Source organism: Rasamsonia emersonii (genome assembly GCF_000968595.1).
Source record: "Rasamsonia emersonii CBS 393.64 chromosome Unknown ctg1118621760041, whole genome shotgun sequence".
NCBI classification, from domain to species: domain Eukaryota; kingdom Fungi; phylum Ascomycota; class Eurotiomycetes; order Eurotiales; family Trichocomaceae; genus Rasamsonia; species Rasamsonia emersonii.
The window spans coordinates 130,552-152,117 of NW_013563246.1; the positions used below are offsets into that span (position 1 = coordinate 130,552).

At 48.8% G+C, this 21,566-nt stretch overlaps 8 protein-coding genes across 8 annotated transcripts; 1 reads left to right on the forward strand and 7 right to left on the reverse strand.

Annotated features, from left to right (window-relative positions):
* Positions 1-872: 872 nt before the first annotated feature.
* Positions 873-2,166, reverse strand: T310_2846 (uncharacterized protein; the record flags this gene model as incomplete). Its single annotated transcript, XM_013474278.1, has 2 exons — positions 873-1,753; positions 1,836-2,166. The coding sequence occupies 2 exons, from the start codon at positions 2,164-2,166 to the stop codon at positions 873-875; spliced, it is 1,212 nt and encodes a 403-aa protein (XP_013329732.1).
* A 691-nt stretch (positions 2,167-2,857) lies between these two features.
* T310_2847 (uncharacterized protein) lies at positions 2,858-4,044 on the reverse strand (the record flags this gene model as incomplete). The annotated part of the gene is made up of 2 exons (XM_013474279.1): positions 2,858-3,399; positions 3,453-4,044. 2 exons carry the CDS (start codon positions 4,042-4,044, stop codon positions 2,858-2,860), a joined length of 1,134 nt encoding a protein of 377 aa, XP_013329733.1.
* A 1,332-nt stretch (positions 4,045-5,376) lies between these two features.
* Positions 5,377-6,660, reverse strand: T310_2848 (uncharacterized protein; the record flags this gene model as incomplete). Its single annotated transcript, XM_013474280.1, has 2 exons — positions 5,377-6,478; positions 6,548-6,660. 2 exons carry the CDS (start codon positions 6,658-6,660, stop codon positions 5,377-5,379), a joined length of 1,215 nt encoding a protein of 404 aa, XP_013329734.1.
* A 1,421-nt stretch (positions 6,661-8,081) lies between these two features.
* On the reverse strand, positions 8,082-8,634 carry T310_2849 (uncharacterized protein; the record flags this gene model as incomplete). Its single annotated transcript, XM_013474281.1, has 3 exons — positions 8,082-8,364; positions 8,432-8,545; positions 8,576-8,634. The coding sequence occupies 3 exons, from the start codon at positions 8,632-8,634 to the stop codon at positions 8,082-8,084; spliced, it is 456 nt and encodes a 151-aa protein (XP_013329735.1).
* A 1,295-nt stretch (positions 8,635-9,929) lies between these two features.
* T310_2850 (Uncharacterized protein) lies at positions 9,930-10,752 on the reverse strand (the record flags this gene model as incomplete). The annotated part of the gene is made up of 3 exons (XM_013474282.1): positions 9,930-10,220; positions 10,270-10,380; positions 10,702-10,752. 3 exons carry the CDS (start codon positions 10,750-10,752, stop codon positions 9,930-9,932), a joined length of 453 nt encoding a protein of 150 aa, XP_013329736.1.
* A 1,084-nt stretch (positions 10,753-11,836) lies between these two features.
* On the reverse strand, positions 11,837-12,374 carry T310_2851 (uncharacterized protein; the record flags this gene model as incomplete). Its single annotated transcript, XM_013474283.1, has 2 exons — positions 11,837-12,035; positions 12,232-12,374. The coding sequence occupies 2 exons, from the start codon at positions 12,372-12,374 to the stop codon at positions 11,837-11,839; spliced, it is 342 nt and encodes a 113-aa protein (XP_013329737.1).
* A 1,028-nt stretch (positions 12,375-13,402) lies between these two features.
* T310_2852 (uncharacterized protein) lies at positions 13,403-14,958 on the forward strand (the record flags this gene model as incomplete). The annotated part of the gene is made up of 2 exons (XM_013474284.1): positions 13,403-14,147; positions 14,213-14,958. 2 exons carry the CDS (start codon positions 13,403-13,405, stop codon positions 14,956-14,958), a joined length of 1,491 nt encoding a protein of 496 aa, XP_013329738.1.
* Positions 14,959-15,331: 373 nt separating this feature from the next.
* Positions 15,332-18,356, reverse strand: T310_2853 (uncharacterized protein; the record flags this gene model as incomplete). Its single annotated transcript, XM_013474285.1, has 10 exons — positions 15,332-15,347; positions 15,378-15,414; positions 15,472-15,699; positions 15,783-15,998; positions 16,144-16,239; positions 16,311-16,597; positions 16,764-16,859; positions 16,967-17,239; positions 17,542-17,709; positions 17,761-18,356. The coding sequence occupies 10 exons, from the start codon at positions 18,354-18,356 to the stop codon at positions 15,332-15,334; spliced, it is 2,013 nt and encodes a 670-aa protein (XP_013329739.1).
* Between the last annotated feature and the right edge of the window lie 3,210 nt (positions 18,357-21,566).

Genomic DNA, 21,566 nt, shown 5'->3' on the forward strand with positions numbered 1-21,566 from the left:
GCGACGCATATTATCAATCTAATCCAGTCCAGAATCTGTATATAAGTCCTAATATAGTCTCGAGACTAGTAGTAATAGTACCTTTACCGATACGATAAGACGTTGATGCTCCATTTCCACTTACGGTAATAGTCCGTGTTTTTCCCCGCACTTGTCGTTGCCTTTTTCTTGTTTTTTTTTTTTCGTTTCGTCATAAATGATGCGTGATCGCCGGGTTTGCCGGTTATCAATCTATCTATCAGTTTATTTATCAATCAATCAATCAGTCAGTCAGTCTATCTATCTATCAACCGGTGATAAATGTCGCATCTTAATTCTTACATCTTACTTACATCTTACTTATTAGGTAGATTTAGCATTGCGAGACTACATACATGTCTGTATGGAGAAAGATAGAAAGAAAGAAAGAAAGAAAGAAAGAATCAGCAAAGCAAAGCAAAGCAAATGCTACCTACATACAGGTACATACGTACGATATGCTGTATGCTACGCTATATGCTATGCTCTGCTAAGCTATGCTAGGCTATTCTAGGCTATGCTATTCTATGATGCACAACTCTTTCCAAATGAGTAAGTACGCAATGTATGTACATGTAGTACTAACTAGAGTGGATGGAGCATTTTTGTCACATGTATGTACATGTACATATGTATGTATGTACTGTACATGTATTTTATTGATGGTTAGTTAGGGCTAAAATATACCCTCCCCTCCCTGATCGATCACTCATTCGCTACTCGCTACGTGTACAGTACACTGCACATCGATAAACATTGCACAGACCAGAAAATACATACATTACATATACAGTACATGCATATCAATCCCAAAATATACTCTCTTCTCCTTCCTACACATCCGTATCTCGTCTCTAAGACACCTTCCTCCTCTGCGTATGAGCCACCCAATCCCGATACGCAGCATGCATCAACACAACAAAACACTGCGCCTCAGCCGACGCCCTCGCCGGTCTCGGATCTTTCGGATCCATCGGGTTCACGACAGGGAAGACGATGCCCGTGTCGGGATCGATATGGCGGAGTACAGCCTCGCGCGCCGAGAGGGCCCAGTTGATATATTTTGAATCAGAGCCGAAGATGTCTGGACAGAGAACAGCAAGGCGGAAGATTGCTGATGCGAGGGCTGCTGTTCCGGCGTTTTCTTCGAAGTTGAAGGGTGAAGACTGGTCTGTCATATAGTTCCTGACTAGGCCGTTTGTCCCTCGTCCGGTAAGGATTACACCGTCGAGGAGCGATTTGATGGAGTCTGTCAGTTCCTGCTGCTGCTGCTGTTGTTGCTGCTGTTGCTGCTGCTCGATGGAGTGATCGTCATCGTCCTGCGCCATCACCGTAGCCAGCACCCGAGTCATGCCCATAACAGCCCAACCGATCCCCGTACTCCAGAAACCCAGATCTTCATGTTCCGGCCCAACAACATGTCTCCACAAACCCGTCTGCGGGTCAGCAAGGACATCGCGATACAGCTTACACTGACGGACCGCTTCTTCCACAATCTCAGGCTTGTCGCACATCCGGCCGTAATACGCCAAGAAGGGCGGCACCATGTAGACCGAATCGCTCCAGAGCTCGGCCACGCTCTCGCGATGGCTGATAGCGCCGTTGGCGAAGCGCGGTGTATGATACAAGAGGGTTTGCGCCTGACGATGTGCTGCATCCATATATGACTGCTCTTGCTGCTGCTGGCCTAGAAAGAGAGCTGTTACGCCTAGAGAGGCGGGGTCGCCGGATGAGCCTGCAATAGCACATAGTACCTGTTAGCTCACATACCTCATCTTCTACTGCTAGTAGATGAATATATGTATGAACATACATACCCTCCCCATCAACAAGCCTACCCCCCTCCGTCCGAATATATCTCTTGGCATACGCCAGCGCTTCGATCTCAGCACCATCACCATCACCATCACCCTTATTATCATAGCTACATCCAGAGAAAGGACTCTTCCCAAAAACCGTCATGTCAGGATTGTATAGCTCCAGCAGGGCCTCGGCCACAGTGCCGTATTCCCAGCTGTGGGAGGCGAGGGATTTGGCTTGTTCTAGGGCTTTGTGGATGAGAGCTTCTTCGCTGTTGTTGTTGTTGTTGTTGTTGTTGTTGTTGTTGTTGTTGTTGTTGTTGTTGTTGTCTTGGGGTGGTGGTGCCATGAGTGTTGGTAGAAGGTATGGAATGGGATGGAATGGATTGGGATGAGTGAGTGAGAGTGGTTGATTGTATTAAATTATTAGAGTTTGTGGTTTGGAATTGTATGCTTGTCTGTCTAATTATACTGGATTGTGTTGTTCTGACAGGATGGATGATGGATGTTATTCTACATGGATGGAGATACTCTGTATAAGGTAGACCGGCTAAATACACGGCTTAATTGAAGGAATGCAATCGAATATAGTATCACCCCGCACGTCCACTCTTCATGCATGGATGTCACCACTTCGTTCTTTTGCTACTTGTAGATTTCATGGCCTTGTGAATTGAGCAGTTATTTTTTCTATTCAGCTAGCTCAGTGGTATGCCTTGACTGATCGATTTACGTATGTACTGTACTACTAGTACGTGTAGGTATGCATACAGACATGCAGAAGAAATCCATAAGAAAAATACTCGTGGTATTGGTAGAGAGAGGTATTTTTTTTTGGCAGTTAATCTGGCGATACATACACGTATGAAATATACCTTCAGATATAATAATAACTCATGATACACATACCTCGACTCTCGTTCCTTCGCGTAAATATACTGCTATTCATCCTGATATCAACATCACATCGACTTCAACGACATCCTCACAATCACAACAACCATCCCCTCCCATGAATATTCACTTCCCGTCTGTTCTCCTCAAGCCAACTTCGCATTAAACGCATCAGCAGCCGCCTGTCCCTCCACCCCAGCCGCCGTCGCCGCCTGCGTCCCCGCATTACACGCATCGATCGTGCTCTGCGGCGCATTGCACGGACTGACCAGCCGCTGGCAGATGAAATCGGCGATGACGCCGATGTTCAGCGCCGACCCGTGGTTGAACGTTGTCTCGTCGGCAGGCTCAAACGAGTCCTCGTTGCGTCCGTCGAAGCCTGGGCCGAAGACGATGAAGGGGGAACTGCCGTTGCAGGTGCCTAGGTCGAGAGTGCTGGTTGTAGGCGTAGTGTTTGAGGAGGAGGAGGAGGAGGAGGAGGGACTGGTTGTCGGATTTGCGGCTGCACAGGCTGATGCTGTTGTCGTTGCTGCTGTCGCAGCTGCTGTCGCTGTAGCTGTTGCTGTGGCAGCAGCACTGACAGCTATACCAGCCGACGCAACAGCCGCATTGATCTCATCGGCCGTCACGTCCGGGACGAGGAGGTTCTGCGTGAAGATGCATCCCTCTGCGTCGTTTGGGTCGTCACCTAGCCAAACATCAGCATCTGAACATATCACCTATTAGGAAGTGTATACTCACATGAATTCCCCCTAGCAGTCGGATCGCCAATCTGCCCCGGCGCAAACGTTCCACTCTGAATCGCATCCTGCGGGTTCCCGCCAATCTTAGCGATCTGCACCGCCAGATCGAGCGCAATCTGCTTGTTGAGGGCGGCCGCGCCCTCCGACGCAGGGTCCTGATGCTGCTGCAGCGCCGCGATCTCCGGGTTGACGGCCTGCAGGCTCGTGCAGGGCGCGCTCTTGTTGCCCACCGCGCCCGTGTTGCGCTCCAGCGTGCGGAAGATCAGCGCTGCCGTCATGCCCTCGATGTCGCCTTGTGCTTTGGCGTTGGTGAAGGCTTGGTCGGCGACGGCTTGTTGGAGGCAGTCTGGGTCGGTGATTGAGCCTGCGCCGGCTGCTGCTGCTGCATTGCCCAGAAGAGCAAATACAGGATCCACAATCTTAGCAGGGTTGTTCAGGTTCAACGACTTTGCAACCGCCGTTAGAATCTTCTGATGAGAGTGCTCCTGCGGGACTTCGCGGGCCACGAGGTCGAGATCGCCAGTGCCAGGGAGTGGTATAGCAGTGGCCAGGACGGCAAGGCAAGTGAGCTGGAAGAGTGCCGCCTTCATGTTGCCGTGTTGATATGCGTTCTCGTCTGGACAGATAGGAGAAGTTGTCCAAAATGCAAGCTAATATATACACCGAATCGAAGTATATAGAAGAAAAGAGACCGGCTCAGTTGGAAGAAAAAATCGAAAGGCAATAATAGTAACACTGCTCTATCAAAGAGCGACTTGAGCTAGCAAGTAAACGGAAAAGAAAGAAAGACAATCGCAAGAAGAAAATGCTTTGGACGACTGATCAATCGCTGACAAGGCAGGAAGTAAAAAAGGAAAGAAAGAAAAAAGACGAGTCTGACGTTGATTTATATATCAATCAATCGCAGGAACCATTGTATCTACATACAGTAAGGGCAATACGGAACGACATACCGAAACCCTCATCTCATGACAGCCCAAAAAAACGCTAGTCTAGAGCATCTAGCATCTAGTCTAGATCTCTCTCTGGAGCAATCAATCTACCTGACGCAGATCCAGCCATAGAAATGAGATGGCCAGGCACAGATGCAAAGCGGTCGAGAAAGACTTCCCACCAATCCAGACCGAAATTTCCCAATTTCCCATCAGGAGTCCTGTCAGGCATAGTCATTGCTTGGCGTCAGACAAAGCTGGCGAGAACTGATCGTACAGTACTCTGTACAGAGAACTCCGTATACTCCGTAAGTGACAGCTCCAGCGGTAAGATGAAGCAGACAGGCTGTTTTATGGTGTTCCTCCTGTCGTCTCGGTTCAGGAGACCAGTGAACGAACAGCTATAATAATAGACAAGACTATTGGTTGTTTGATCTCGAGCTGAGTGTCGCGGGTTCAGGAGTTCTCACGCTTCTGCGACGCTTCTTGTGTCGATATGCCTGTTCGGGTTAGCGTCAACGACAGGAGTGTCAGGGCAGAGAAGACGGTCCTTGAATTTCAGAGACGCCCAAATGATACATTCCACTTTATTATGATGGATCAGGCCAAGTCTGGAGAGGGATTTCATAATCGCTTGTTCGTCTCAAACTCAATATGTACATGAAGAAGGTCAAACGGCGCTTTACTCCCAAAATTGCGACTGGACCGGCGCAATCACTGGTGAGACCTGCACCTCCGAACGCCAACATACAAACCTGTTGAACAAAGTCCTTCGAAAGAAATCAACGAAAATAATCAGATTCCGGACATTCCATCGAAACAAATACAACAAGTCGAAATCATCGTCTGGAAGCCTGAATTACCATATCAAGATCAAACACGTAGCTGTGAACGTCAGATATTTACTCCTAAGTCACCCGACTCCGCAGGCGTTCATGGAACCGTAGAATCACTCATACAAACGATGATATAGAAAGATCGCAAGCATGGCTAAACGCTTCTCCACGAGTTCGGCACAGGCTTTCGTCCCGCCTGCAGCAGACTCGGGGGCCGGTCATTCGTCTCCTGAGCGACCTCCGTAGGAGGCGGGGAAGTGGAATGAACACCCGGTGAGTATGCCTGGTAAGATTGCTGTGGCTGCTGTTCATGAGCAGGTTGCGTCGGAGGTGCCGGGGAAGGGATCCTCGGAGAAGCTATCCTCGGCGACATTGCGCGGTACGGTTGCTGCGGCTGTGGCTCATACGCCGCATAAGCAGGCTGTTGTGCTGGAGGGGAAGGAATCCTCGGGGCAGCAATGCTTGGTGACAATGCGTTGTAAGGCTGCTGAGTCTGCTGTGGCTGCTGTGGCTGGTCATACGACGGATAAGGAGGTTGCCGTGCAGTAGGCGACGACGGAGCAAGCCCATCGTATGGCCTGGGAGTGTGGAAGTTAGGCGCTCGACTGGCCGGAGCCGGCCCCGGATTCTCAAACCCACGGTAGGGCGCCGGAGCGGCGCGAGGACCATAGCCTGCTGCTTGAGGACTAGGAGGCTTGGGAAAATGCGACGGCTCAGCTCCGCGGTAACCCTCCTGGACGGGCGGCGGACTGGCAGCGGAGCTAGGAAGCTCAGTATACCCCCCTCTGGACACTCTCCCTGTCGTGGGAATCGTGCCTGTGCCTGCATGAGTCGGCGCATCCAACCGATTCATCTCGACATCCTCGGAGACGGGACTCGTATCCTTAACCCTTCTTGTTGGCGCGTCAGCCCACGTTGGCATCGCCGGCAGCGCATCGTCATTGACCTTAGATGACGGATGATCAAACTGTGCCGTGCGAGGCCCTCTATACGCAGGCGGTGCAGGCGACTGCTGATACCCATAGTTCATGTTGGCAGGAGGCGGCGGGGGTTGATGATAGTACGGAGCGGGAGGATCAGCGTACTTGGATCTTCCCCCATGGCGAGAAGATCCACAACAGCATTCACAACAGTCGTAGAAGCAACCGCAACATCCTCTACAGCATTGGACACCACAGCAGACACAGCTGATGATGCAGCCGACGATACTGATAAGAATCAGGGAACCGACGATGATACCAACGATCGCTGGCCATCTAGAAAGAGTTGACAGTCAATTTCACGATCAAAGCCCGCTGGCTGACGGCAGAGCGCGAGAAACGTACTTGCAGTAGGCCTTTTGCATGCAATTATGCCAACTCGAAAACGTCGAGGGGGCGGATTTAATGTCGCTTACGGCATCACGCGCCGACAGCAGCATGGCATCCACGGGACGCATGGTAGCGAAATATCGCAAGACTGCAGCTTGCGAATTATTTCCCTGCAGGAATTGAGCCCAGCGCCGTCGCGTGGAATATTCCTTTGATTTTCTAGCCTGGCGAGATACAGCCTTTCGTATAGTATACCTAGAAGGTGGAGTTCCTGACAGGCAACAGGTAAATGGGCGAATCACGTTTCTGGCACGGAGAGACTGGTGGGTGCAGGGCGCCTATCGAAGCAGGACAGAGAGCGTGGCTTATACGGCCGCATCCGGATGCAGACTGCAAACGAGCGAAGAACCACAGTTGGCGCGTGGTCGAAGGATCGATAGACTAGTTGTGGAGCGATCCACGAGGCTGGCTCAGGAACCAGACCAGACAGACGACACAGCTTAATTAAAAGGCAGAGAGAGCGAAGATACAGCAGGCGCAGCTGTTCCAGAGGGCGAACGAGTGACACGAGAATCCCCAGTGAGAAAAGCACAGCCCCCCTTGAGAGATGTCTGGCACGGTCGCGATAAGACTATCAAGGATGTGAATTAATCGTATCGTGCGCTATGCAACAGCTGACGAGAGAAACGAGTGACGATGCAGAAAAACCTGAAAGAGGGACAAGAGAGAAACGAGAGCCGTCCAACCTTCGACCAGCAGGGCAGGCGATGCGATTAATAAATAAAGAAGGCGCGAGTCTCCTCCTGACTGCCGGCAGGCGCGAGCAAAGGAAGGAGGGGCTGAGCCGCTGTCCAACTGCCCGACTGGGGAAAGAGCGGCACGGCCAGCCACCGCTCCTCCGCCGGCCCAGCGTTCGTCGTCATCAATCATACGAGTAACTCTTTCTCGCCGCAACTGCTGCTTGCTTTTCATTTTCCTGAACACCTCCTGTGCCTGGGTAGCTGTAAGTCGACCTCAATCAAGTCATTTGATGGTTTGTTCCTGAGTCATTAATATTACTCTGCTGTCACCCGCAGTTTTTCCCGCCTTATTGAGATCGTCGGCTAAGGCCCCGATTGTGCGCTCGATCCCCGTTCTCCACGCAACTAGGTTGATAGATCCAAGGATGGGTTCGTAGCTACAGCCTCTAAGCTCTCCCGTAATTAGAGAATACTTGGTAGCCATTAAATGCAGGCTAAATTACTTGATAGCAAGACTGTACAGTCATATCATAGACACGTGACACAGTAAGAAACACCCGAGAGCAACAGGATATCTGCAAAGACCGAAACGCAAGACGCCAGCTTCCCCCAATTTTTACCAGAACCAAAGCAATATCAACAAGCAATATCAACAAGCAAAAGCAGCAAAGAGGGATAACAGCCCTCCGTATCCCGAAATGACAGCAAGCACGTTTTAGCAAATAATTACAGGAATGGTGGTTTCATCGGTTTCATCATCATTCGTAGGGTATTCGTACGCCTCCCACTATGTCAAGGCTTTCCTTTCCTTATTTCGCAAAAGTCTTCGAGGGAGGAGGGCCTGGAGGCGGCGGGTAGACCTGGTCTCCGGCATGGTAGGCATTCGGTGGCTGTTGCAACTCAATCCCCGTCTGCTGACCCCCAAAGTATCCCTGGCCCTGGTTGGGAGCGTAGTAGCCCTGATGAGGATTGGGCGAGTATTGCGGCGGAGGGTTGGAATAGTCATGTGAGTTGTACGGCGGAGGTGCCATCCAGGAGGTACCCGGGTAAGGATTCAGGCCTCGTCGGCGGCGAGCACGGGCGGAGAGCCATCTATCGACACCATCAAGTCAGCTTTCCGGTCGCTCAAGTATGGAACCAGAAGCAAAAGGAGACATACGCGAAGAGGAAGAAGATGATGAAAGAAATGGCGACAATCACAGCAAAGGCGACCCATCGGCCCCAGCTAGACCAGGACGTCTCACACCGCTCGATCCCCCAGTCATCGACGTAGCTATTCCAGATGTCAGTAACAATAATCTACCAAAAATCCGGCTGGATCGGATGGACTGACCAGGTCTCGCGCCGTAGAAGGATGCCCATGATGGTAGTCGCTTGGAGAAGCGATATGGGTGGTGACGTATGCAGTCGCGGGAGTGGCCGCCAAACACAGGGCGTGGAATGGCAGAGGCGCTGGCGAACAGACAGGCTGCTCTGGACAAAGAACACAGACGCAGAAGCGCAGCAAAGACGGCCAGAGGCAGGAAGAGCACTGAACGGGGGGAGATGTTCTTTTGAAGGGAGAGCTGGCGGACAGTGCAACGAAGGCACTCGTAAAAGGCGCAGGCTGGGCAGTGGCTGAGCGAATGGCCAGCCGTGAAGCTGTTTCCCGGGAGGTGATAGTGCCGCGGCTTGGCCTCGCCGCTGCCTGATGCGTCCCGCGTATCACCGTGCAACTGATGCTGCCTTCGTTACTCAGACTCCGAGTCTGTAATTACTTCGGACGGTTCGTACAGGCGTACGACACGAGGCCGCCAGTCTCCATCTGTCTGTCGGGTCCAATACTTCCTGGCAACGTGTTAGGTCTCCGCAGTGCTGGGACAGTACATACCTGCGGAGTAACTAATGAAAACTACCAGAATATTGTGAAAGAAACCATGCGTCTTAGACCTGATGTTCAAGTCAAAGTCCTTCCTGCTCCATGGTGCTGCTCACCCCGGAATTTCTTCCCATACCGTCAGGAGACAGGTATCATTTCGTTACCTCGAAAAAAGCGAAAGAGCATAACACCATTGGAGTATGCTGTTGAGATCAATTACGACAAGACACCTCAAAAAAAAAAAAGGGGAAGACGCGAAGCCGTTGGAGCGTGTCACAAAGGTCAACGCAGCAATGCAACCAGTCTTCGCATCGCACCCCTCCAGACAGACGCCTGTGGAGAGAACACCTCTCCAAAGGGATCCGTTAGGCGTTCCTGTCCATCCGGTCAATTCTGTGCTGCATGAAAATCCAAGCTGTGAGTGCTAGTGCCTAGAATCCTAGATTGGAAGTTGCTAAACAATGAGGAAAGGGGATGCGAACATCTCTCGCCGCCGAAGCATGTTGCCCCCAGGGACAGCGACCGATGGAAAATACAGCAATATTTCAGGGTACTAGTCATACAACACCATGCCCATTATTACCACTGGTCGCAAGTGATGCTCCAGGGGCAAGTGATCCCGACAGCATGCTTTCGGATATAAATTTCTCAAATCATGGATGGGTCAATTTCCAGCAGGCCGGCGAAGCTAGCCAGACAATGGATGGAACTGATCTTCTGGAAGCAAGTGATCCGACAACTCCGTTTTCCGAGACAGACCTTTCACACCAGGGGTGGCTCCAATTCCAAGTGCCTCAAATCAACCAAGATGGGGGACTGTCCGGATCTTCCTATAGCTACCATCCTCGTCGGCACATGGGAGAATAGCAGGAGGATCAAAGTGAGCTATGAAGCGTGTTGGTATGATAGTCGACATAACCGCCTTTCCCACAAACAGCACCCTTAGATCGATATAAATACCCTTTCCCAACTCGAGAGGGATATCATCAACGGTCGACGGCTCGTATAGGAAGAGGGGCACGAGGTAGAATGGCAAATCTGCATGGACGGAACGACGTCCAGAAATTCTCGACAAAACAACCTGTGCAGGCTACAAAGGATAAGCACAGAGATCTTGTATGAATAAGGGTCTTACTTACTCCCTCATAGATCAAGGAAAACACTGGATTGAGATGTTCATTCTGCTCTTTTTCTGGAAGGCGACATTCCACATATGGTGTATTTTCAGCAACGCCGTGAAAATGCGCGCTCTAACAGCCAGTGTTCTAAACCGGGAATAATGTGCTGTCTCGCAGAGTCATAACTCCGTAGCCGAAACGTGGAAAGATGTCGAGGCATCTCCATCTATATTTTCTGTGCTTTGAGCCTGAATTTGAATCGATCGCCTGCTAGAATTGGCGCAGGAACTTCGATCCCACTATAATGCGTTCCTGGCATTTCTGGCCTACAGGAGTCTTAATCACATGACTGTGATATGGGCGCCGGAAAAAAAGTTTGCTTCCATCGTGATATCGCATTCAGTGGAAAAGAACTAGGCACACGTGATGGCTAGCTCTAGGTACTCAGCTTACCTCATACTCCATAGACGAAAGATCGCTAGTGAACTTAGTTCCCTCAACCATTCCACGTGACATAGGCGGCCTACCGCCTAACTAACTAACTAGTTAGTTAATAGTTAACTAGTTAACGTATTTCCCGGCTGTTTCGATCACCCGGTTGCTCCGATCACTAGAATACCCATACAAAATGCGTTTTTTTGTACGCTCATATCTCAACAAGCTTTAAAGATATTAAAGAGATATTTTATATACTATAATTATAAAGTATTTACAGCATACAGCATTAATCAGAAGTAGTCTATGTGACGATTCAACTTGCCTGTCGTCACGTGAGCGGTGAGAAAAGCGGTGAGGTATAGGTACGGCAGAATACTTGCATAAATCGCCTCGCTAGCGACCTGGCTCCCTTCCTTCTTCTCCTCTCCTCCCAGCCTAGTCTCTTGTAATTTAGATCGCTCCTAGTGATAAGAAACTGCTCTATTGCCTGGAATTGGATCCGTCACAGTCTACTCTATTATTTACTGGAATAATATAAAATACAGTGTAATTTTTATGTAAAATTAAAAAATAGGTATCTAAAAAGCAATATATATAATATTAACCTTATATTTCTCTTACAAGTAGTTATACCTATATATAATCTGATTTTAAAATTAAAGGCCAGGATATAATATAGACATTGTGGTATGAGCGTACAAAAAAACGCATTTTGTATGGGTATTCTAGTGATCGGAGCAACCGGGTGATCGAAACAGCCGGGAAATACGTTACCTCTTTGTCTGCTGACATCAGCATAGATGGGCATCGCTCCCGATTAAGGATAGCGGTGGCGGAATTTCTGTCTTATGCCTGATTAGTCTATGGTGTAAGGAGACTGAGATAATAGTGGACTTGCACTTTCTTTGCTCCTTTGCAGTTCCACAGGCTGTGTCGTAGGCCTTGCTATAGCCACATGATCACAAATGGACAATGTTGCCAAGGGAGTGGTGCTAGCATGAATCCAATTCATGCTTCCGCAACTCAAATGGGACTTCAAATCAGAGGGTATAAAAAACAAGGTGTCAGGTCCTCAGAGCCCTATCCTGTATCTAACAATAAGAGGAATATCGTGGTGATCTAGCATTGATAAGTCTCCCATTTTGATAGTCTAGAGCTCGCGTTGAGTACCGCTGCTGGGTGGTGGAGTACCATTTCTGGGTGATTGAGTGCCATTTCTCGGTGGTGGAGTGCCATTTCTGGGTGGCGGAGTACGTAGTAATTTCCATTCCAGGATTTTTGCCAAACCTTTCCGCTTTTGCCTAGATGCAACATGTTCTTGCATCCCTCCCCTCAGGGGACCAGCCTTTCTAAGCCTTATCTTTAGCCTGGCACAAAGATTTTTTGATAACTATCTCCTTATCGTTATCTTTATCGAAAACCCTCTCCCATTGATCAAAGGTTCGAGCTTCAGGAAGTCCTTCTGTGGTTGTGCCGGCGTATAATACAAATGTGCTGGATAATCAGCTCGATTATATTGAACCAACAGCTACAGATGATACTTACAAGGCACAATCTTTGTCTCGCGCTAACCAAAGAGCACCAATTTCTGGCTTTTTCCTGATTGCCTTTATAATTAAAGGCCTCAATGTCTCAGGAGGAGGAGTAACAGCCTGCTGTTCAACAGGCTTGAATTCATTTTCGTCCATTTGCACGAAATAGTTTTCATGCCCACTGTGTGCTTGCTTTAGCTAGTTCTCTTCATTAGGGGAAGATATATAGATACCATAGCTCCTGATCCCGCAAAATTTTAGCCCATGAAATCACAACAGTTGCATTCTGGTCGATCTCTTTGCCCTTGGGGCCGTATTTCAAACGACATTCAAGTGTCTGATTTGTCAGATGCCTCTCCCTTTTATTTTACTTGGAGTGTTACTTCGTTAAATAGAAAAACAAAAACAAAAAGACGTGACAGACAGAAAAAGACTATCTGAAAACACACATAAAGGTGGTACACATAAACATGTATAAAAATTATTATATAAATGCTTGATTATTTTTTTTTGGTTGGAAAGAGAGAAGGGAGGACGTTGAGAATTTCTTTATTTCCTTTCCTTCCTTTTTTTTTTCTCACTCAATACTTTCTTATATATGGTGCAACTCCACCAAAAAGCAATACAATGACATTAGCTTTCGGCGAATTACAGCATGTCCAGGCCGGCGGCTCCAACAATATATATATAATATATTCCGAGTTTCTCGTTGATTTTCCTCCTAACACATTCTTAGTTAACCTTCAGCCCTTAATTAGTAAGAAGCAATTAAATCTTAATATACTTTTTTCTCTTGTTTATAAAAATACGGGGGCTCCAGTAAAACAATAATATAGGAGCTTCGCTTCGTCGCGAGAATAACAAATAAGCTTTGCAAACATTTTAGGAAATTTAAACTTTACTCCGTACAGGGCTGCGAGAATTTTTTTAGTGCTTGCTTGCTCTCTTTCGTCGTGGAAAAAAGTGGAGAAGCGGAAGCAAATCTAGACTGTGCAGTTATCGGCTACCAAAGGCAGGAAAATTAACATCCGCTAGGGCAGGGAGTTGATCACGTGAGGCAATGGTCATATATCACGCTGTACTTGGAGCATGTTCTGGAAGGGAACGAACCCCTTTCAGGATGTAACCCCAATTGAAACTGCCAGGAGAAGAATAACTGACAGTGATAAGAGAAATAATCCATCATGGCGGGATATCCGCTCCCACCGGAGCTCACTGCGCGCGTGATTTCCTATCTTACCATCCCTGATAACTTCAACCCGTATAAAATTCAGGAGCCGGCACGTGTGGCCCAGTATGCCACCGTGAGCCGGGACTGGCAGATGATCGTTGAGCGGCACACCTTCTCGACCTTGCATCTGACGACGCCCCAGCGACTGACAGAGTTCGAGCAGATTGTGGCGCAGAACGCGCGACGCCGGTCGTACGTCCGCAACGTCAATCTGCTCGTGCAGCTGGAGTCGTATGATGTCGAGGCGCGCGCCAAGTTCGAGACCGCCGAGGAACACCGGCGGAACAATGAGATTTTCACACGGACTATCCAGTCGCTCTTTAAGATTCTGCAGTCCTGGCCTGAAGATCAGACGGGCATCCATCTCTCGATCAAGGCGCAGTCCCCCAGCGACGCTGTCCCCGGGAAGGAGGGCCAGCGACGTATGAAAGAGGCCCGTAAGAACCGGGCGAAGGACCTCCTGGAACGGAGGTTCGAGAAGTGTTATCTGCAGTTCTCGGAGGAGAGTCTGGATGGTCTTCCAGCCGTAGGGGCCGTCACAACACTGTCGGTCGACGCGGGGTACCGGTTTCAGCGGCTAATCTCCCCGGCCTCGTGCGCCATTATTGCGTCGAAGCTTCCTCGATTGCAGAATGCAAGTCTTGTTCTGCTCGATAATGAAAAGCGAGATCTAGCTTTGAGGAAACGGAATCGCAATGGTAACCCCACCCCCCTCAAAACCCAGCAGTGGTGCAAGGAAACTTTGCTGACAAGCATTACGCAGAATTCGTCTGCTACTTTAATTTCTGGCCTTCCTCGGTGGAAGACTTTTATCTCGTCTTCTACAATGAGCCTCCAGCTAATCAGACACGTTCTCCCGCGGATCTCGTGGACGGGAATGCAGAGGACCCCCTGAGTTCGCGGCTGCGGGACTTTTCTCAGCAGCTAACAGCGATCCACCTGGAGGATATCGTTGTGGGGAAAGAGCTCTTCTGGCCCATTGCCCCAAAAGATGACACGCAGCTTCCCTCCTGGCCAAAGCTAACCTCTTTCCGCCTGCAATACACAATCACCACTCCGTCTGGGGGATGGTACTTTGAGCGTAATCCCGCAGAGGAGGGAGAAGATGCTGATGGCGGCGGGGATTCCGACCTTGAAGATCAATATTCGCGCATGCAGGAGCACCTGCGGCCGCCACTGGAGGATCGGTTTCCGCAGAGTTCTCGAACAAAAGTATCGTCCGAGTTGATCAACGAGTTCTACGTGTCTGCGGGCCGGGCGGCGCAGCGGATGCCCAAGCTCAAGTATATGCATCTGGAGACTTCGTCTGGTCAAGGCCGCCATTGGTTTCAGTACGAAGTGAAGGGGAAAACTGCGACGGCGACCTGGGCTGATATGATCTTGTTTCAGCCGGAGGAGAGGGTCTTAGAGGTCTGGAGAGACGCTGCCCGGCAGCATACGGGGTCAGAGTCCAACCTAGAAGTAAAGCTGCAGGACTTGAGCGTTCCTTATACCGGTTCATATGCTTGAAGTTTAGCGGTTATTCTTATGTACATGTACTATATCTTTTCTTTTTTATTGTTCAACTTTGAAGTATGCACATACATGTCCATACATACGTATGAGAAGTTTACTTTTACCAACGACTACATACATACATACCTATGTACATACATGCCCAGGGAGGGGAGGTTGACATAGCCCTATAGTGTAGTGTAGTGTAGTGTAGTGTAGTGTTGTCCCGAGTAAATACAAGCAGGCTTAGATCTCATCGACCTGACCACCTCACACACACGCAGACATGCAGACACGCAGACTGGACCCTACGTATTCACCTCGACTAAGAGGATACACCGACACAGTACGCTTCGTTGGCCCAGAAGCTAACAGAAAGAAACGAAAATTAGTCACGTTCTTGGCTGTATGAATAAATAAGTGAGTACACTTACTTTTTGCAGTCATTGTTGAGCACCGGATTCCACTCGTCTATGGGTTGTCATGCTGGTTAGTTCCTGCTCAAGCCAAAGTGTCAGACAGACTTACAAAGCTCAGCCAGCGTTATATTGTTGCGGTCTGCAAAAATCTGGCACCCATCTCTGGACTGGGCAACAGCATACGCGTCACAGTTGCTTGGAATACCCGACTGCGTTGGTGCCGGAGGGGTGACGCTCGTGGTGGTGGCGGAGGTTGTGGCGCTGGCGGTGGTGGTTGTGATGGTTGTCGGGGCTTCAACACAGTATGCATCGCCCGCTTGGAGGCTGGAACAGTCACCTAGACATGACATATATTAATATTCCAAAGGACCCTTCGTTCAAGAGGGTAAAAAGGGTAAAGTGTAAGAGGTGTGAACTCACCACCAACAGCCGGGTTCCAGGCGTAGAATTGGTCCAGCGTGATGTTGTAAGACGTGGCAATGCCGTAACAGGTATCTCCGCTCTGGGCGACGTACCACTTCTGGCAGTTGGCGACGACGCCGGACTGGGTGGGGGCCGGTGCTCCTCCTGTAGTGGTGGTGATGGGTGGTACGGTCCCTGTCGCCGTAGAGGTGGTTGTCATGTTGTAAGAGACGTCTTGCCAGCCGAGTCCAGCCACACAGTACTAAAAGAAGAAAGCGGGATATCAAATGCCTGACAGATGTAGTCGCAGGTGTCCCCTATACGAGGCGTTAACAATGGCCAGACTGTGGTACAACACATGAAAACAAACAGAACTCACCCTTTTCGGTTTGATACCAGTCCAGACACTGGGTCGTCGCATTGGCAGTGATATCCGTCGGAATAGGGGGATAGACGAGTGTACTGGAAGGCACCACTATATATATAGTAGAAAATTTAGCACGAGCTTTCTTTTTCTTGTGGGCAATTTTTGATAGAATCACTGACGGCTTTGGTTATAGAAGGAACCGCAGTACTGCGTCTGATTCTGCAGGGTACAGCCATCGACGGTATAATTCTGCCCATTCAGGACGCTGGGGTTCCAGCGCACAAAGTCGAGCACGTTGACTCCAAACAGCGACGCGGCCTCATAGCAAGTGATGTTTCCATACGTGTTGTCGAACATCTCGAAGCAATTTGTCAGGGAGCCATTCGCAAGCGGATATGGCGTTGCTGTCGTGGTGACGTTCGGGTAGACCGGAGCCGTCGCCGTGGGAAGGTTACTCCAGATGATGCTGGTGTCAGTCACATAGGCGATGGAGATCGTAGGCGTGGCCGTTCCCAGGTAACCCGGATAAGTGGAAATGTCTCCAACGGGCTTAACGCAAAAGGATTGATCTGCGAGGGAGAGGAGTTAAAGACAGATCTACAGCGAGAGAGTAGATCAAGCGGATAACTTACTGGCTCAAAGATTGGTACAGTTGGAGTTGATTTCCGGGTTGAGGAAATAAAAGCCGTTCAATGTGATGCCGTACTTGACGGTGATCATGGCACAGTCTAGAACAAAAAGTCAGAGATCGTCAGTCATAAAGGGGAAAATCTTAAAGGGGGAAATCGGCTACTCAAAATCTCCAGGGCTGACATTGTACCACTCGGCGCAGTACGTGTTGGATCCATTCATGGCATTCGTCGGGACGGGCACTGCGGTTGTTGGCGTGGTTGATCCAATGTCGGTGATGTTGGGTTGGATGTACCCAACTGGGTTGCTGACACAGATAACATGTCCGATCTTGGTGTTGCAGTTGGCACAGATGGGATCAATGGTCGGGTTCCAAGAAAGCAGCTGAGTGAGGGTGATATTGTGTGCCGAGGCAACGCTGAGGCAGGTGTCATTCTGCTGGACAATGTAGGGTTCGCAGGTGCCTTGGACGCAAAGACTGGTGAGGTTGCCAGGCTAGTTGGCACAGCCTCCGACCAGGCCGTTCAGCATCAGAAGCTGATCGGTCGCGATGGAGTTTGCCTCTGCAAACTCGTCGCAGGTGCTGCCGGTGGGGACTGGGACGTAAGATCCCGTGCAAGTAGGGGTTGCCGAGTAATTCGCAACGACGGTGCTGATTATTCGACACGGGTCAGTTACCCAATTCGAAAGTGTCGCCAAAGGGGTTGGGGAATGCTCACTTCGGGTCATCAAGGAACACGGGGGGTTGGTGTTGTCAGAGGAGGAGCCGTTACGCCGCACCATAAGACCGAGGCGGAATATTGGCTGGCGAGGTCGTCATCGTACATTCGTGGATCCTCCAGCTGAGCTCGCATTGCCCCGAGACCGCCGTTGCCACACGGATCAACAGCGGTGCCATTCGTCGTGTTATTTCCAGTCAGGGCGTAGCAGAAGTTTGGTGGATTCGAACTTGATTGCTGTCAGCGCTGTCACAGGAATTAGTTAGGTCAATGGACGTACTCATCCTGCGTGCAAGTCAAGTTGTAGCTGAGGAAGTAGTAATCCACCAAGGCAATGGGCTTGACTGAAACGCCTTCGACATTGTAGATATCATTCATGGTCCCGATGCCATACACATAGGCTGTCGCATTTGCGGGTTCATCGGTATACACATCATTGACACAGGCCTCCAGGACATTGGCACGGAAACTGGAAATCGAGTCGGAGCAGGCCGTGGTACACAGCGCCGTTATATCGTTCATCGTCAGCCCACCCCAGACATAGAGAGAGCTCGAATACCCAATGGCAGCAGAGTAGTTGAGCGATCCGGCCAGCGCATTGGCACAGTCACTTGAGAACATAGTCAGATCCGAGATATTGAATAACTGGGTAGGCCCCGACGTCGTATTGGAAAGAAGAAGCGAGTGAGCCGTCGTGTTTGAACTGGCAGGAGAAGATGCATTTCTGCGGACATGCGATGCAGCACCGTGGTGCAGGTCGCGGTGCACAAAATGACCCCATGGGTCGTGATGTTTGGAAGCGACAAGGAGCGGAAAGACGCTGGCCAGAAGCCAGAGTCCAAGAATACGGCAACAAAAGAGTGAAGGTGAAGGCATTGTTGAACGAGCGTACAAAGCAAAAAACATTGTTCTGAGGAAAGCAACGAGGGGGCACTATAGGTGGGGAAGGGGGGGGGGGGGGGGAATAATTGCTGTATACTAGGGCACGACAGTACTACATGTAGTAGTTGGATACTGTTGGAATTCATGACATACCGGTCTAACTGGATTCGGTAGTCATAAAAGCTGATGTGATACATCATATTGGAAGCCGATACCCCGCTTCTTACAATAAGGCTTATACGCAAGGTTGCCCACATCTGATTAGAATCAGGAATAAAGTCTCCTTCATATCATTATATTGTCTTCTATAGTGATGCTTGTGGAAGCTTCTCCCCTACATGCTTATAGCCATAACCTCAACATATAATAGGCCTGATTACTACTACAAAAGTAGTCACTGGAGCAGAAACATCTGGTCGTCCGCCTCTTCTACAGCCTGGGAATAAGGAATGGGTCACAGTTATTAAATCAGTCAATTCGGCAGGATGGGTACTACCACTATATATCATTTTCAAAGGGAAGGTGCATTAACAGGCCTGGTATAAGACAGGCTTACCACATGACTGGAGAATCGATAAAAGTCCTAATGGGTGGACTACGGACGAGATTGGCATATCATTGCTTCAAAATCACTTCATTCCACATATAAATGCTCGTACGAAGGGAAGATATCGACTATTAGTTCTCGATGGGCATGGGAGCCATCTAATGCCTCAATTTGATCGAATCTGCACCCAGAATAATATTATACCAGTCTGTATGCCTCCTCATTTGTCTCATCTCCTGCAGCCTCTTGATGTTAGCTGCTTTGCGGTTCTCAAGCGTTCATATGGTCGCCTTATAGAAAATAATATGGCACTCGGAATCAATCATATTAATAAGCTAGACTTCCTTAAAGCATACCCAAAAGCTCGTACGGAAGCCTATAAATCAGAAAATATCAAGAATGGCTTCGCAGCAACCGGACTAGTGCCATTTTAACGAGATCGGGTCCTTCAACTGCTCAATATACAGCTCAAGACCCCTACCACCTGGGAGCCGTGCCGGCACTATATTAACAAATTGGGTACCAGAAACGCCTCATAATATTGTTGAGCTACAGCATCAAGCAGCTACAATCTGTTGAGGTTACTAATCTCTTTCCATTTGGATAAAAAGACGGATAGCTACTGACTGAAAGTGTAACTGATACTGTTAGCTGTTAGTACTTAATTCATTGAGCAAATATAGCTATGTATTTATATAAAAAAGGGACGTGCTACTTGTATGTTTAAAGGTACATGTATACATGTATACATATACACGGCTATAACCATATATAACATATAACAGGATCGGGCAACCATTACCTGTCACCATCATCATCAATATCAGTGTGTATAGATATATCATTATTGGTAGGTACTAGTACAGTAGTTACTTCGTAGTTACTTTTGTGTTTAGAAACCGCAGCGTCGGTGGTACTGCATGATCCGGTTACATATAGTAGATGCAATGTAGTAGATGCAATGTGTAGTGACACCCGTTCTTTTTTCTTTATTTTCTTTATTTTCTTTGTTTTTGTCTTTTGGTTCTTAATATATTACGGAGTATGATTGTTCTTTGATTAGATTCGAGATTATAAATCAAGATTGTTGTCATTATCGTCATTTCTTGCTTCCTTTATATATACCTAGATATTTTGGTTTAATCGCTCTGCGCACCCTCTTGCAAGTTACTTCCCGGATTCAGAATATCTACTGGACCTAGATAAAATGCATCATCTTCGACTTGATTCTGACTCTTGCTCTCTTGCTTCTCATCCCACATCACTACATTCATATGTCACGCCCATGTAGGGTTGACAAGCTACGAGACTGGGGCACAACCTGCTGTCTAATTGAGCCAATGGCATTGCTCGAAAGCAGACTGCCCATGCGTGACCACGTGATGTAACCGCTTCCTGGCCAGCTATCATCCAGATAGGGGGCAGACAACCTAGGTTTTTCTTATGTCGCCCAGTCTGTTTGACAGGTGTTAGGAAACTATCAGCTGGTGATGTGTTTCTGGTCAAACTCCCTGTACAACGACTTCTCCACGTTAGCCCATTCCTCATGACAGACATCGACTCTGAGCGCGGGTGACAGGGGATTTTAACTCTCCCTTCCCTTGACTTTCCCCTATTCCAATCATGATGTCGCTCATCTATCTTCTTCGTAGAACCCTATTTTCTCCGTTCTGGCATATCATTTCGCGCTTTTTCCGTGGATTCATCAGGCTACTTCTCTTTTGATGGCCGAGCCAAGCAATCACTCGAGGGTGATGTTGAGCAGCGTACGCCATCACCACATAATGTGAGAATTGAACCAGGTTTTTTTTTTCCCTTTTGCTACATTTCTCGCTATTCATTTATAGGCACCTGAGATAGATCAGCCCGGCAAGCCAATTAAGCCCCCGGAATATCCCACGTGTATTACATACCGACATGTTCAAGTCGGACCAAACATTGAGCTCCCACACAGCCAGGGCCGGGGGAAATCATATATGTTGCGAAAGGCGATTTCTTGACTCGAGGAGGAACGGCAATCCTCGAGCGGTTGCCATCAGCTGAAGTGGTGAAGACACCGACTCCAAACCCTTTCTTTCCAAGAGAAGAGGAGGATTGCCGTCGAAATATGCGCTTAGATGCTGAAATATATCAGAGGATCGGCGAACATCCACGCATGCCCAAGTTTATCAAATGGGAACCTGATACCTGTTGTCTGACGATCAAATACATGGACAATGGAAATCTTTGAGACTATATTAGAGAAAATCATCACGCAATAACATCTGAGCTCCGTCTCAGATGGGCCAAGCAAGCAGCTGAAGGACTTCAAGTCCTTCATTCTATTGATGTTGTTCACTGTGATGTCTCGCCAAGGAACTTCTTGTTGGATTCTAACCTTGACCTGAAGATCTCTGACTTTGCTGGTGCTTCGCTATCTGGTTCAGAGCCATCTGCCTATTCAGCAACTCGATTTCGACATCCAGATTGCAACTGGGATGTTCCTCCCCGTTTTGAGGATGATATTTTCAGTCTCGGCTCATTGATCTATTTCATTATGACCAACAGCTATCCTTATGAAGAGATTTCTAGCGACGAAGTGAAGGAGCCATATACGCGCCGACAATTTCCTGACGTGACTCATCTCTCGTGTGGAAGAATTATCGAGCAGTGCTGGC